Source organism: Labrus bergylta, chromosome 2, assembly GCF_963930695.1.
Source record: "Labrus bergylta chromosome 2, fLabBer1.1, whole genome shotgun sequence".
Classification (NCBI taxonomy): Eukaryota; Metazoa; Chordata; class Actinopteri; order Labriformes; family Labridae; genus Labrus; species Labrus bergylta.
In genome coordinates, this window is record NC_089196.1 from 29,112,962 (window position 1) to 29,126,959 (window position 13,998).

General features: G+C 37.8%; 1 protein-coding gene across 1 annotated transcript; it reads right to left on the reverse strand.

Annotated features, from left to right (window-relative positions):
• Positions 1-1,388: 1,388 nt before the first annotated feature.
• qng1 (Q-nucleotide N-glycosylase 1) lies at positions 1,389-12,213 on the reverse strand. Its single transcript, XM_065951141.1, has 7 exons — positions 12,122-12,213; positions 10,317-10,515; positions 8,894-9,040; positions 5,834-5,946; positions 3,791-3,934; positions 2,037-2,232; positions 1,389-1,937 (listed from the first exon to the last, which is right to left on the reverse strand). The coding sequence occupies exons 2-7, from the start codon at positions 10,504-10,506 to the stop codon at positions 1,708-1,710; spliced, it is 1,020 nt and encodes a 339-aa protein (XP_065807213.1). The 5' UTR covers positions 10,507-10,515; positions 12,122-12,213; the 3' UTR covers positions 1,389-1,707.
• Positions 12,214-13,998: the final 1,785 nt, after the last annotated feature.

Here is a 13,998-nt window from a genome sequence, read left to right on the forward strand (position 1 = left end):
GTCATGCAACGGTTTCCCGGGTAACCGTCGAAAAAAGCACGAGGCGTTTCAAGAGTGTTCTCTGAGAGCGGATCGAGTGTCACGTGAAGGCAACAGCGTCCTCTAGTGATTCGGCTGCTGCTTCTTTTTTAAATTACACCTGTGTGAAAACTTAAACTTAAACACATACCCGAGATAATATACGATGAATATATGTTAAAAATAAAATATAGATGAAATAACTTAAAAATATAAACATTTTACACCAAATATATGGACATTGCTAAGTTAAATCCTTATTGTATATATTCACATTCTTAGTTTTTTTATATTTTTAGTGCTTATTTACTTTGTATTTAATATTATATTGTGTTTAGATTTGCTAATATTGTGTTTTTTTCGCTAATATTGTGTGTTTGGACAACCTGCTGCTGTAACGCCACAATTTCCCAGTTTGGGATCAATAAAGTAATTCTATTCTATTCTATATATTACTCAGAATGACCAACAAATGTATGTTATATGTGATTACGTTTGTTTTCACTTAAAGAACACTAAACCAAGGCAGTGTAACACCACTGTTCTGTAATAAGTTTTACTGTGTTTCTCTTAAATTCAGTAATAGAGGTGAAAACTAGGATCATGTTGGAGGCTGTAGCGTGTGGTGTTGCCTTATTCTCAGTTGTTATTTTTTCATCCACCTGGTTTATATCACTGAAGGAGCAGAAAGAAACCGCCCTCTGCATAATGTAATACAGTTCAACAGCAGCTTTTACTCCCAAAATGAAAATTGTAACCTTTATGAAGGACGCTTTTATTGCAGGTCAGTTTTATTAAAACAAGATTAGGTTAGTTTATTTTTATATTTACCATGATATACTCTATACTACACGGTTGTACTATGTTCTTATTATACACATTACATCTTACATTTTATGCCATGTTCATTTTACTTTGAATCATACATGATTGATTTTTGATGTTTTATTGTTCCATTAAATAATACACATTACATTTCTGTATTGATTCAGACTCATCTCTTCTTATGTTAAAAGAAAAACGCCAATTTAATTGTCAAATAATTGTTTATTTTGTACATCCTTTATGTATGAAGGTGATTATTAGTTTTATTTGTTTATTCAAACATTAAAAATGAAAACATCTCAATTATTCTAGCATTAATACCATCTTCTTCCTTCTAATTATTGAACACTTCTATTCCATTTAAACCCCTTTATTATTATTTTTAAATTTAGGTTATAGTTATTTTATTTAATTACACATTTCTTTTCATCTTATAAGACTTTGGAGTTGCCCTGCAGACATTTTTCTTAAGTGTAGAGAATGAAGATGCAAAATTTGATCTGAAGAAATCAATCTACAGCATCAATACTTTACAACAAAAGAAGAATCTTACAAAAAATAGTTTATTTTCAGCATTAATAAATCACAGTTCAGAAGATCACGTTTCCTCTGTAAGGCTCAACTTGTCTGTCATTGTTTTGATCAGATACAGTGAACAATCATTTGTGCTCCAGCTGAACTGGAAACATTTTAATTGACTTCAAAAGGCAAACCATCGAGCGACATGAATGCTCAACACCTTTTTTAATTAAAGCTCATTTAAAAAATAAATCTGGCACGGAGGCATGCTTGGTTTTATCCCCGAGAGAGGCGGCGCACACTGAGAAGTGCCTCCTACTGCAAGAGCTGCTGCCAGCCCGCTCTTCAGTAGTAAACACAGCGTGTGTGGTGGATGGGAATGTGGGCCATCTCTTTGTGGTGCTGCTTGGCGTACGGCCAAAGGTAAAAGTCAATGATCGCTGAGTTGACGCTGCAGGTCTGTCCGTCTCTCTCCTGCATCAGCTTACACAGACGCGCTCTGATCAGCTCCACGGACCAGATCGAACAACCTCGGATCTCCACCTCTCTCCTGTCCCCTGAACTCAGCAGCTCCCCTGAGGGAAAAAAAAACAGTACAGTACTCTTTTCTTTACCTGATACAGTTCTTTATGATCAGAGAAACACGAGCACACACACACACTCTCCTGTCTCACCATTCTTCAGCGTCTGCAGCAGCGCATCAGAGTATCGCAGAGCTCCGAGGTGGACGAGAGCCTGAGGGACCCTGTAGTCTGCAAACATGGTGAGCCAGTCCATGCTGACGATGTCTCCCTCTCCTCGGGCCGCCATGACGCCCCAGAAATCTGCCACCAGGATCTGAGCCCGCTTGTAGAAGGAGATTCTCCTCCCCTGAAACACACACACTGCTCTTACTCTGACAGTTCATTCATTTGATTTTATTGGCTTGTTTACTTGACTTTTAGTTTATTTTCCCTTTGTCATGAAGTCTTATGTGGAGCGCTTTGAATTGCCTCGTTACTAAAATGTGTGATATCAAAATGTTCCTGCCTTACCTTGTTCCTCACCCACTACCTTTATATCCCTAGTTTACAAAGATAACATGAAGGCCACAGTGCATGTGTAAGGAGGATCACTTTCTCCTAACCTGTATCATAAAGAGCTCATTAGCATCCTGCCACACTGTGTTTGTCCAGCAGATGGAGCTATCACACTACCGCTTCACTTCCATGTACACTTCCTAAATAGTTTTTAGATGTTTCAATTTTTTGGATATTTTTTAGTCTAGCTTTTAACTGAATCTCATTTTATCTCGTTTTATAACATTTTTAAGCTCCTGTGTTTCCTCATTAAGAATTAACGCGTTTCCCTCAGTCCGTCAGTACCTGTTTTTATCTCCTTATTTTTTTGATTGTGGGGTAAGGAGTCGGGGAGGGAGTCATGTTGTTTCTGTTTGATTTATTTAGATTTATGTAAAAGCACTTTGTGATACATCGTTGTATGAAAAGTGCAAGTAAAAACAAAAAGAAGATTAAAAATGACTCGATCAGAAGCTCTTTCATCTTTTTTGTAAATTAGTTTTCAAAAGGAAACTAATTCAAACAAACATTTTGATTATTACCATTAGAAATCCAATAATATTGAAACCTGTTTGGATACCACTGCAACAACTAGACACCTCCTGGTAACCAAAATAAGGTCATTTCTTTTCTTTTTTTTAATCCCATCCTGCAGTGGACAGTCTCTGAACACATCCCAATAACAATGAAAAGCATGATAAATATGATGTATAAAAAAGAATCCAGAAGAAGTGTGTGTCAGTGTCTGCAGAGATTCTTCTCTCTGTGTATTTTCTAATTTGATATTTATATGAATATTTTGGACGTTTTATGGGGGGTGGTGTGAAGCCGCCTGTCCACAGTTGGGACTGACAGAAAATGTAAAAAGATTAGGTATCATGTCCGTCTCCTGACTTTGCTCTCTGTCCGTCTGTCACTCTGCAAGAGACACTAACTTAACTTCATGAGCTTTATGAGGCGCATTAAGGATTTTACAAATCATCGGCCTTCTCTTAAATTCAAACAGTGAACCAGGATGTTTCTTGTTTTTTAACAAACTATTTAAAATCACAAATGCTTAAACTTTATGTGAGGGAAGAATATAAAAAATACAACGACTTTTCTTTAGGTTTCTCGACAGAAATTGTCTGAAAAAGAGAGTGCCGATAGCCTAGCGGTTATGTCCAACATACAGAGGCTATAGTAATTATTGCAGCGGCTGTGGGTTTGAATCCGACCTCGGCCCTTTGCTGCGTTTCAGCCCCCCCCCCTCTACTCCTCCATTGTCCTGTCTCTCTTCAGCTGTCCTAGCCAAACAAAAAACCCATTAACTAAGTAATTTGATATAAAAGTAAATTCCGGTGTAGTGTTCGACCTTCTCTCACTCAAACCTCATACGTGGCCTCGTCCCTGTAGGACGGGATCTTCTCCACAATGAGCTCCACCATCTTCCGGGCGTCGTTCGCGGCTTTGCTGATGAAACTCCGGAAACTTCCACCGTTTTCCAGAAGAACGCGCCCCCCTTCGGTCAGCACCTTGTCAGACAGGAACAGCATGTCGAGTGTTCAAATCATGACTTCTGTTACATAGATTTATTTGACAAAATTGAAACACATACATGACAGGCTGATCATATCAGACTCCATATAATATGTTATATTCTCCTCATTCCTTATAAGGAGTTCCCGTAAGCAAGAAATGTGACTGTGGTGGAATTAATATGTGTTAGCTTTAGAAGCTTTAAAATGAAAGTAAATACAGAGAGGTGGTTAACAAGGGAAAAAATCATCAAATCAACAAGTAACATGGAAGGTAAAGTTGTACTTTCATGTTTTATTTTAAAGATCCTGTGAGTCATTTTTGGTTTGAGTCAGTTTTGGCGCCCCCCTGTGGACAAAGCATCCCCCTTCAGGCTTTTCTGTTTTCATCCCAAACATGTGTAAGTAGTGTTTACTGATCAAAACATCTCATCCTGCTGTCTTTAAGTACATAAATACATCACTCACTGTGAATCTTTGCTGCAGAAAATGTAAGAGACGTCTGATTGGCTGTGTGCTCTTAAAGGCTTTATGTGATTTTTTGATCCAGCAGATGTCGCACTTGAGCACCAGCATGAAACCAAAACAACTCGCGCTGCATTGTTGTGTTAGCATGCTAATGCTAGTGATCTTTATTATGCAGGTATCTTCACACTGCATGTAAATTTACCTGAAATGAGCGTGATCTAGAAACACAGTTAAGCAGTGAGTACAGTATGTTATTCTTCTTTTCTCTAGTCCCTCAATTAAACAACTTTTATACGTGAGGGGAGGAGTCAGCCGGCCGTCCCGGCGATGTAAACAAAGTGAAGATAGGACTCTGAAAACTCTGAAAACATCACAGACAGTGGGACTCGGGTGTTACACCCATTGTAGACAGTCATGACTCACAGAGTTATTTTCAGAGGATATACTTGATTTATATTACATTTAAGTGTGAAAAATCAAATATTAAGCCTTTAATGACTTCTTCTGACGCCCCATCCCACCACATTTAATCAGGCAGGAAGTATTACTACATAAAAAAAAAGTCCATCTTAATAATGATAGAGTTATTTGCATTTTGTAGCTCATATAGAGTCACACAAATTAATTTCAGTCTGTTTAACTAACACACACAGACACACAAAACACACATTTTCACTGCTGCCATGTGCAGATAGAAGAGAACACAGAATAATATTATCATGTATCCTTTATGTACTCTGGAAGGATGTAATAATATTTAGACTTTCAATTCTTTGTTCAGAGTCTTTAATTGGGAATCTGTGTTTGTTTTCATGCTTCATTAATAAATGTGTGTGAAGGTCAAAAAGAAAGTTTGACAGAATTCAGCTTCACATTCAGAGGAGTCACATGGTACACTTCTGTTGTTTTAACGTAGTGTCAAAAGAAAGCTAATAGCCTAGCTGTTATGTTGCACGCTCCATGTACAGAGGCTGTAGTTGACATAGCAGCAGCCCTGGGTTTGAATCCGACCTCGGCCCTTTGCTGCATTTACTTCAAGTTTAACACACTATCTGAGTTTGCAACAAATATCTTTTGAAATCAGTACATCCAAAAAGCTGTTTTTTATTTCACCACTAAATTGGCACCAACTAATCTGAGGTTAGCTGAAGGCTAACATCTTAACATTCATCTGACTGCATCTAAATGTTGTGAAAGCATGAACATTATACCCAGGCCTTTATTCAATAGTTTAAATGTCTGCATGCTGAGTGAGAACGCGTCGCTTGATTACAAAGAAAAAACCTTTTTCATCCCTAATCATTGCAATAAATTCAGACTTTTGCGACGTGTTCATCATCCTCCTCTTGTGATAACAGTGAAATTGGGATGAATTGTGCCGCCATGCCTTCAGAAAGATAATCCTCTTATAAATGAAGATGTGAGTACCTGGTGCCGCTCCTGAAGCATGGGCATGGGGGTTTTATTGTCTGATCTCAGGATGTGTCCCAACTCCTCCACACTCATCTGAGAGAAGAACTTTGGGTCAGTGATGGGGACACCTGTTGGCAGGTTTGAGACAAATATTCAGATTCTTTTCTTATCATTCTGAACACTATTTACTGTTCCTGTAAGTTTGAAATAGGTCTCGGTGTTTATCGTGTTGTTTTCAAGATTTTTGAGTTTTGATTTTAGAGCGCTTTGGCTGTTTTTAAAAGTGATTTATAAATACATTGGGACTGGATCTTTTACATAAGCAGAGGTAGAAGATGTGATCGGGTCGCCAGCCCAAGTCCCGGGGCGGACCACAAATTTTGATGGTGGTCTGGTAGCTGGAGAGATGACAGGTCACTTCCCGAACGCTGCCGATGTTACCCTAGAGCAAGGCACCGACCCTCTAACATGCTCTGTAGCAGCCTCAGTCTGACATCTCACAATTAATGCATGTCCACAGCTCCTGTTTGTGCATTTATGTGAGAAGCATGTCTCTCAATAACAGAGCGTAAAACCAGAATCTCTTCAGGGATTAATAAAGTATCTCAAATTTACAAAAAAGTTAAACTTAAAATGAAAGTGTCAAAGTCTAAAAATACTCGAGTTTAAGTCTCAGATTCAGAATCTCTCTGAGATCATTTCTATGATTCAGTTTTGATCACCAACAAAAACCTGCAGGACTATTTTAGTGTTTAATAAGTCCAGCACTGCTTTCTCTTCAATAGCACATCTGCTTTTAAAAAAAAAATTTTTTTAGCACATTTGCCAATTGTCAAAGCCTTCATTGTAAGAGATTCACATTAGAAGAAAATAAGAATCATGAGAAACATCTTTGATGAGTTAAAGCAAAGAAACCTGCACGACTGCACAGGTAGCATCTTACAAACAGCTGAAGGAACAATTGATTGTGTGAAATTTCACATTGCACATATCAGACTGGAGTACCTCAGCTGTTGTTTTATTTGATTTACTACCCTGCTGTTTTTATGTATTATACTGTGATGATCTGATTTATCACTTTGTCCTATGGTTGCTATCAACTCTTACATTGTTGCATTGATCGTGAGTCACGCACTCAATTTCATTTTGCCTTCTACACTACAATAAATATACTCTATTCTTAAAGGGCTGCTTTTTATTTAGATCCTTCATCAGCTGAGTTATACCTACATGTAGCCGTCTGATAAATGCCGTAAAGTAAAGAGAAATGTTTCCCTTAATGGGGAAGGAGAAACAGTCAGGATTGAATTTAACAAAAGAAAAAGTGGAGATGAAGAGAAACAAAACATCCGAGGCCGCTACATCATGCTGCACAAGCATGAATATATCTGCAGAGTTTCTAACAAGAGGCTCAAAAGACATCATTTATTCCGACCTCACGCTGCCACCCCTCCAGTTCCCACCTGAGCTTTTTCTGAGAGAATCTCTGGTAAATTATAAAGGCCACGTCGACCACACATTGAGAGCACTATTCCATATGAGACATAATTGATTCATATCTGGAGTCATTCACGCTAATTATGAGTGATTCAAAGCCGCATGCAGAGCTACAAGCAATTTCCCAGCAGTCCAAGTTCAAGTAAAGGGCACGTACACAATAATTGGTAATAGCAGTGCACAACAAAAGCACTCAGAAGAAAGGGAGTGGAAAAAGAGACATGAAAAGGGCTTGTACTGTATGTACGTGTTTTTTTTTTTCTCCAGAGGTGAAGCTGCTCAAAAACAGACAAATTAATCTATAATAAAGACCAAGATGCCAGGAAACACATCACTCTAAGCACAGCCTTCACATTTCTGTAACATTCTGACATTTTTTAATAATTTTATATAACTCTGTGCTTTGACTTTCTGTCTAAATTTGATGAATCCTTTAAATATAAGTAACAGCCAAATGTGCACCTAAGAAAAGTGTGCATCACATTTTAGATGAAATGATCAATTATATTCTTGAAGTCCTTAGTGAGGAGTCTGCTTGTTATCGTGGATAACACCTCGCATCCCCTGCATGTCATTCTAATCCTAAAGGAGCAGCTGTAGACTGAGACCACCGGGAGCCCTTTCTTTTATCTGGCTTAAAGGAGCAACATGTAAGATGTGTAGTGAGTGAGATGATAAAGTGATCTTACTATATGATCAGACATTAAGGAAACATGCTATGTTGAAGTGCTGGCTTCTCTGACAACAATGCAGCAGCCAGTATGTCCTCCTTCTAACTTTAGATTCTGCTCCTGAATGCTCTGGATTTCTTTGGACCAGAGAAGGTAGGCGCTTTTAATGTTTCTAATAAGCTCCACAAGCAGAAACGTGCTCAAACTAGGATCAATATTGGAGATGCTTTTGAAAAATGGAGAGAGGTTAGAACACAGAAAGGTTTACAGACCGATGCAGAGCTGGATAAACACTGAAGCTTCAGAGTCCACCACATGGTGACCTGTGTGAGCATCGACTCTAGAGAGGAGGGGGTGGGGGGAGACAGCTCTCTACAACGTTTTTAAATCAGACTGCAGTACCCATTTTAAACACTAGGTGTCAGAGTTACATATTAGCCTTTAAGTCATGCATGGAAACTTAAAATAAATGATTTATGTGTTGATGAGTCTTGTTTTGAATATCATATTTGAATATTTTTAAATGGAAGAAATGAAGGCAAGTAAAGTAAAGCACGTTTCAGCAACGAGGCAATTTAAAGTGCTACACCAACACATCAAACACAACATGACAAGGGGGGGAAAGAGAGACTAAAAGAGGACATTTAAAAATCATTAAACAAACCATTAAAATCAAAGAGAAGATCAAAACACCCCAAATTAAACTATATGCACAATGTAGTGTTTGCAGTTGCTGCCCTCTTTGAGCGTGAAATGTCATCACACAATGGCGTCTGTATTTAAATCAGTTGTGTGATGGAGGACGGCGTACTCAAAGTTCTATCTTATCTGGTTTTATCTTATCTTTAAGTGCTAGCTCAACAACCACGATAAACAAGCAACAAACTCTAATCCTGCTTGCTCTCACCTTCCTCCATGGCTCTGGCGATGGCAGCACACAGGGTCATGTAGCCGGTGTACGTGGTCCCGTTAAAGGTGACCTCACACTGTTCACTTTCCTTTTCTGGCCAAAAAGAGAAGTTCATGGTGTCCACAACAAACACCCAGTTCAATGCCTGCAAACATGAAAAACACAAAACGATCACAGTTCAAGAAAAAGTCAGAGCCCCCCCCCCCTTTTCTTTTTTTACAACACTTGTTTTTTCTTTGAAGTCCACATTTCAGTGAATATTTAACACTCAGAGTGCCAAGTGAACACAGATAAATATTCCAGCAGTAGCTCTCTTTAACTTGATCAGACTTTCACTTGAGTACAGTCGCTGTTACTATGAAAGCCTGAAAAGACATCACAAATGCTTTTGGCTCTAAAGAATACTGGGTTGAACTTTCCCGACATATGTGACTCGTTTAATATATTTGAATAAAGCAAAAGGTGTCCCACAGGGGTCCATCTTGGGTCCATTTTTATTTTGTTCTATATATAAATAATTGTCATCACGATACATGTTGTGGAGCAAAATGTTTTTTCAGTTCTTTCTGAAACAATGTTGAGAAAAAATGCAAACTAGCAAATAATGCAAATGCATAAAAACAGCACATGTACCTCAAAGGTGTAGTAGGTACTGTACTTGAGTAACGGTAAGTGTTCTTTAAAGAGGACATAGTATCCACCTCTTCAAACAGTCCCCTGTGGTCTAAATGAAACATCTGTGCTGTGCTTTGGTCAAAATATAACATGAATCAAGCACCAGAGGAGGTTTGTGACCCTGTATAAACCAGCTCTCTCAGAACACTCCGTTTTTGGAGTCTTTAAATGTAATGAGCCCCCCTTGAGTTTTCCTGGTAGACATCACTCCTTCGCTAGCAAGAATGAAAGAGGCAGACCTGCGAAAAATGTTTTGCTCTAGGCTGGGGGTGGAGTTACCAGTGGAGGGGAGGGTATTTTTTCTTACTAGAATCCCACTGTGACATCACAAGGAGAGCACATTTGAAACGGAGCATTTTTCTCTGCGTTGTAAGACTTATGCAGACCACAAACAAAGGACTGGATGGATTTATTTCACATTTTGTGGGTCTGTAGACACTCAGGTTACCCAAACATATGTTCAAAAACACGGTAGAAGTGGATTTTTCATAATATGTCCCCTTTTAAAGAAATAAATGACAGTTCATCCAATTATCAGAAAGTGTGTCTTATCAACAATTTAGCAACTTACATTTTCTTATAGTGCAGAGATAATTTGAAGCCCTCTGGTTATTAGTTAAGTCATCATACTGGAACTTATATGAACCCTCTCAATGAGTTGGTCCACATATCTTACACTACTTGTAACAGTATTAACGTAATACTATTGCTGTCTCTAAAATATGGATTGCGGTTTAAAGACTCCCCTGGTCAGAGGTGGGGGCTGGAGCCAATGGATTCGCCATCTCCCATCCAATGGCGGTCAGCTCGTCACCATGTCGGAGGTTGTAGAGCATCTCGGCCACCTTCTGCACTCCTTCCTCTTCCACAAACACATCCTGACTCCGCTCTGCGACGAACCGCCCGGACTCACGGGGAAGCATGGGTGGCTCCATGTCGCACAGCTGCATGAAGAAGATGTGCGTTTTTATAAAAATAAATACTTCCCGTACTTAGTGTTGGCAAGTTTGCAATAAGCCTCGTGAAGTCAGAGCAGCTTCTTGAAGCGTGTCATGGTGGGTGCAGGGAGGAGATGTAAAGCCAGTGCCCTTTAAAACACCAGTATCCTTCAAACACCTCCAGGGAAGTGCCATTTTAAAGATGATCTCCGTGCTTTATTAGATAATTCACAATAAAAAAGACATAATCAACACGGGAGAGGAGTAACAAGGTGGGAACATTTCTTCTCAGAAAGAAAACTTGGCAGGGCTTTACAAAGTAGCTCACACCTACAGAGCTCGAATCTTCACACAGAAACATTAGAATCAAAAGTAAAGCGCACAAAGAGGAGCATCTCTGACCATTATCAAAAAGAAAAAAGAACAAAATTATACTTCTCTGCCTGCCTCTAAAAGCTGCAGCGTCCTTTCTATCCATCTGAAGTGTCCAGTGGGTTTTGTGTTAATGATGTGCTCGCCGTCAGACTGACATTAGTTACCCAAACGCCCATCGAGTGGCCTCCTGATGAAAACTCTTATTGAATACTTTCTAAAGGTTGTCAACATTTTGACTACTTTGATACTAAATGTACTTGTTTAAGACAATACAATCCTCATTAGTCTAATGATCAATCGTACAGAAACAAACCTGAGCTTTAAGAAAAACTAACTTCACATCTTCCGTCATATTGTTAATCAAAAGGAGTGCACTGTCTATAAATTGCACAAACACTTTGGCAACATTGTGCAGTTTAAACATCGTTTAGAAATTTGCCTGCTCATTTTTTGTATTTAAAAACAAGACATTATCACATGATGGGAGCTTAGGACTTCCATTTTTGTTGCTGAGGTGTCGAAACAGTAAAAATATTGTTGATTTGCGTCTGTACATAAGATTATTTAAGAGCTCAATCATTTAATCATGTTAATCTTGTATTATCATCCTCTTAATCTGATATGAATTTATGCACACTGTTTAACATAACTACAGCAAAACAACTCTCTACCTCATGTTAATCAACCTATCTGTTACATTATTCCATCATCACGTTTATTCCTGCATGTTTTTCCACTCCTCACCTCTACACTGTGTTATTTAGTCTCATACACATTAGTCTTTGCTTATTCTGGGTTTATTGTTGATATTTAATGTTATACTTTTGACCATAGAGAGCACAGTTCACACATTCCTTGTGTGTGTGAGTATACCTGGTCAATAAAGCTGATTTAGGTGATTCTATGATTTGTATTAAAATAATAGTTTTATGATTTACTTTCCAGTCAGAATAAATAATTAAAAATAATAAGCACAGTAGTTTTTATTTAAACAGAGCTGTATTGATAATGGACCAATAAGCAGTCAAACTATAATCATGTATTTTTGTTTATTATTCACCTGGAGCACACAGTGCACGCGGTCCTGACAGTGACTACCTGAGTATTATTAATCTAACGTCAGCACGAGCAGAGACACTAACCGGCTTTTTAAATAACTGTTCTTGATTTAAGACTTAAACTTTCTGATAATCGATAATACATTTCATTCCTGCCAGTTTCACAGTCGGCTACTTACCTACAGATGGAAAGCAAGTGAACGGTACAGTGTTGCTTCGGGATTCCGCTTCTTCACTTCCGGCTGCCTATTGACCAATCAGAGCTTCCGTTTTGTTGTCTTCACAGCCAGATAGACCAATCACATCAAGCCGGGAGAGGAACACGGAAAACTAAACGCAATGAACTGCTTTAATTAAATCAAACGTATAAAACTCTATAAAAAGTGCCAGAAAAAAACATTTGTAAAATTATTATTAATTTGACTAAATTATTATTTGACTACATTTTTGTCAAAACTGCAGCTCAGCTGATCTATTTTTTTTAAATCTATTTTTTAAATTCTATATTGTGCTATCTATCTATTTTTTTGTACATTCTTAATTTTTCTTTTTTTCTTTAAATTGTACTGTGTTCACTTTTTGTTTGCAGTCTTTGCTCTTTGCTGCTGTAACAATGTAAATTTCCCCGTTGTGGGATAAATAGTTTAATTTTTACTCATAGTTTTTCTTTTTATATCTATTTATATCTGCACCTTATTTTTATTTTTTATATGTAAATACATGCTGCTGTTTTTATCCTGCACTACAACGGGCCAAATGCAACGAAATTTCGTTCTTATCTGCACTGTAAAGTACAAGTTTGAATGACAATAAAGAAAGTCTAAGTCTAAGTCTAAATAAAGGATTATCTTATCTTAAAAGAAATCAGTCTTCTTTGATTAAGAAATAAAACAGAATTCAAGAACGGAATAACTTCAATTATATTATTGATTTTCATTGTATTTCATTTACACTATCATTTCATACTTTTGTGATTTTATTGTTTCTTGTGTCAAATTTTTTATCACCTGTCTTTTATTTTATTGAACTGATATCATCGAGCATTAGCCTTTAAACCCTTCTTTACATTCTACCTTTTGTCAATTGTTTCCCCCTTCCCTTGTAAAGCACCGTCCTGAACTCCATGGGATTTGTCTGAACGGTTCTATAGGAGCAAAGTCTGATTGATGGACAGTTTGCTTCACTGTGTACGTCCACTTAAAGGTTTCACCAGAATTTTACGCAATTCTGTAAACAGAAAAAAGGGGCACATCCAAAGTTCTCCTTCAGACAGAAAACTGTAGAAATTATTAAAAATGTGCCAGAATAACCACAGACGTATCTGGTTCATGAAATATCATGATGTCACACTGATGTGTTTTTAGCACTTTGTGGTAAAGACTTTTTCTTTAGTTTTCTTTTTGAATGGCAACACCAGCCAGGAGAATCATTAAATCATTAATCCCCCCCCCTTCCAAAAAGTAAAGCTAGTTACAAAACTGTTTCTGATGATCGACAAGGTGTTTTACATCTTGCTGATGTTGATTCATTGACACTTCCTTGGTAAGCATTCAACTTAATTACATGCATATTAGATCATTTTTGTACTTAATAATAGACCAGAACAGATTTCTATAAATACAGGAGTAGTAAAGAAATTGGACTTCCTAAATTATGCTATTTCAACCATGCTGGTGTCGTACTTTCTGCATTTTGGCGATGCGTGTGCGTAATGCTCAGATAATCGCTCCTGCCTGGCGTTCATAAACCCTACGTCAAGTCAGGTTGTGCTTCCAGCAGGATCCACAAAATAATCAACAGCAGCTCAGCCAGTGACCTTTTAGTTGTTTCTAAATGATCACTGCACATATTTTAGTCTGAACAAATAATCATGAGATTAACATGTGATGAAAATTCTCCCTAGTGGTAGATTTACTAATAAAACCTGAAAAAGCAGCTTGACCACAGCAAAGTCTTCACAAGTTTTAGGCTCGTCAGTGGACACTAAACAAAACTAGGAGAGCTGAATTTGAATGAGTAAACTTTCAACCACAGGAAAATAAAAAATGAGAGTTGG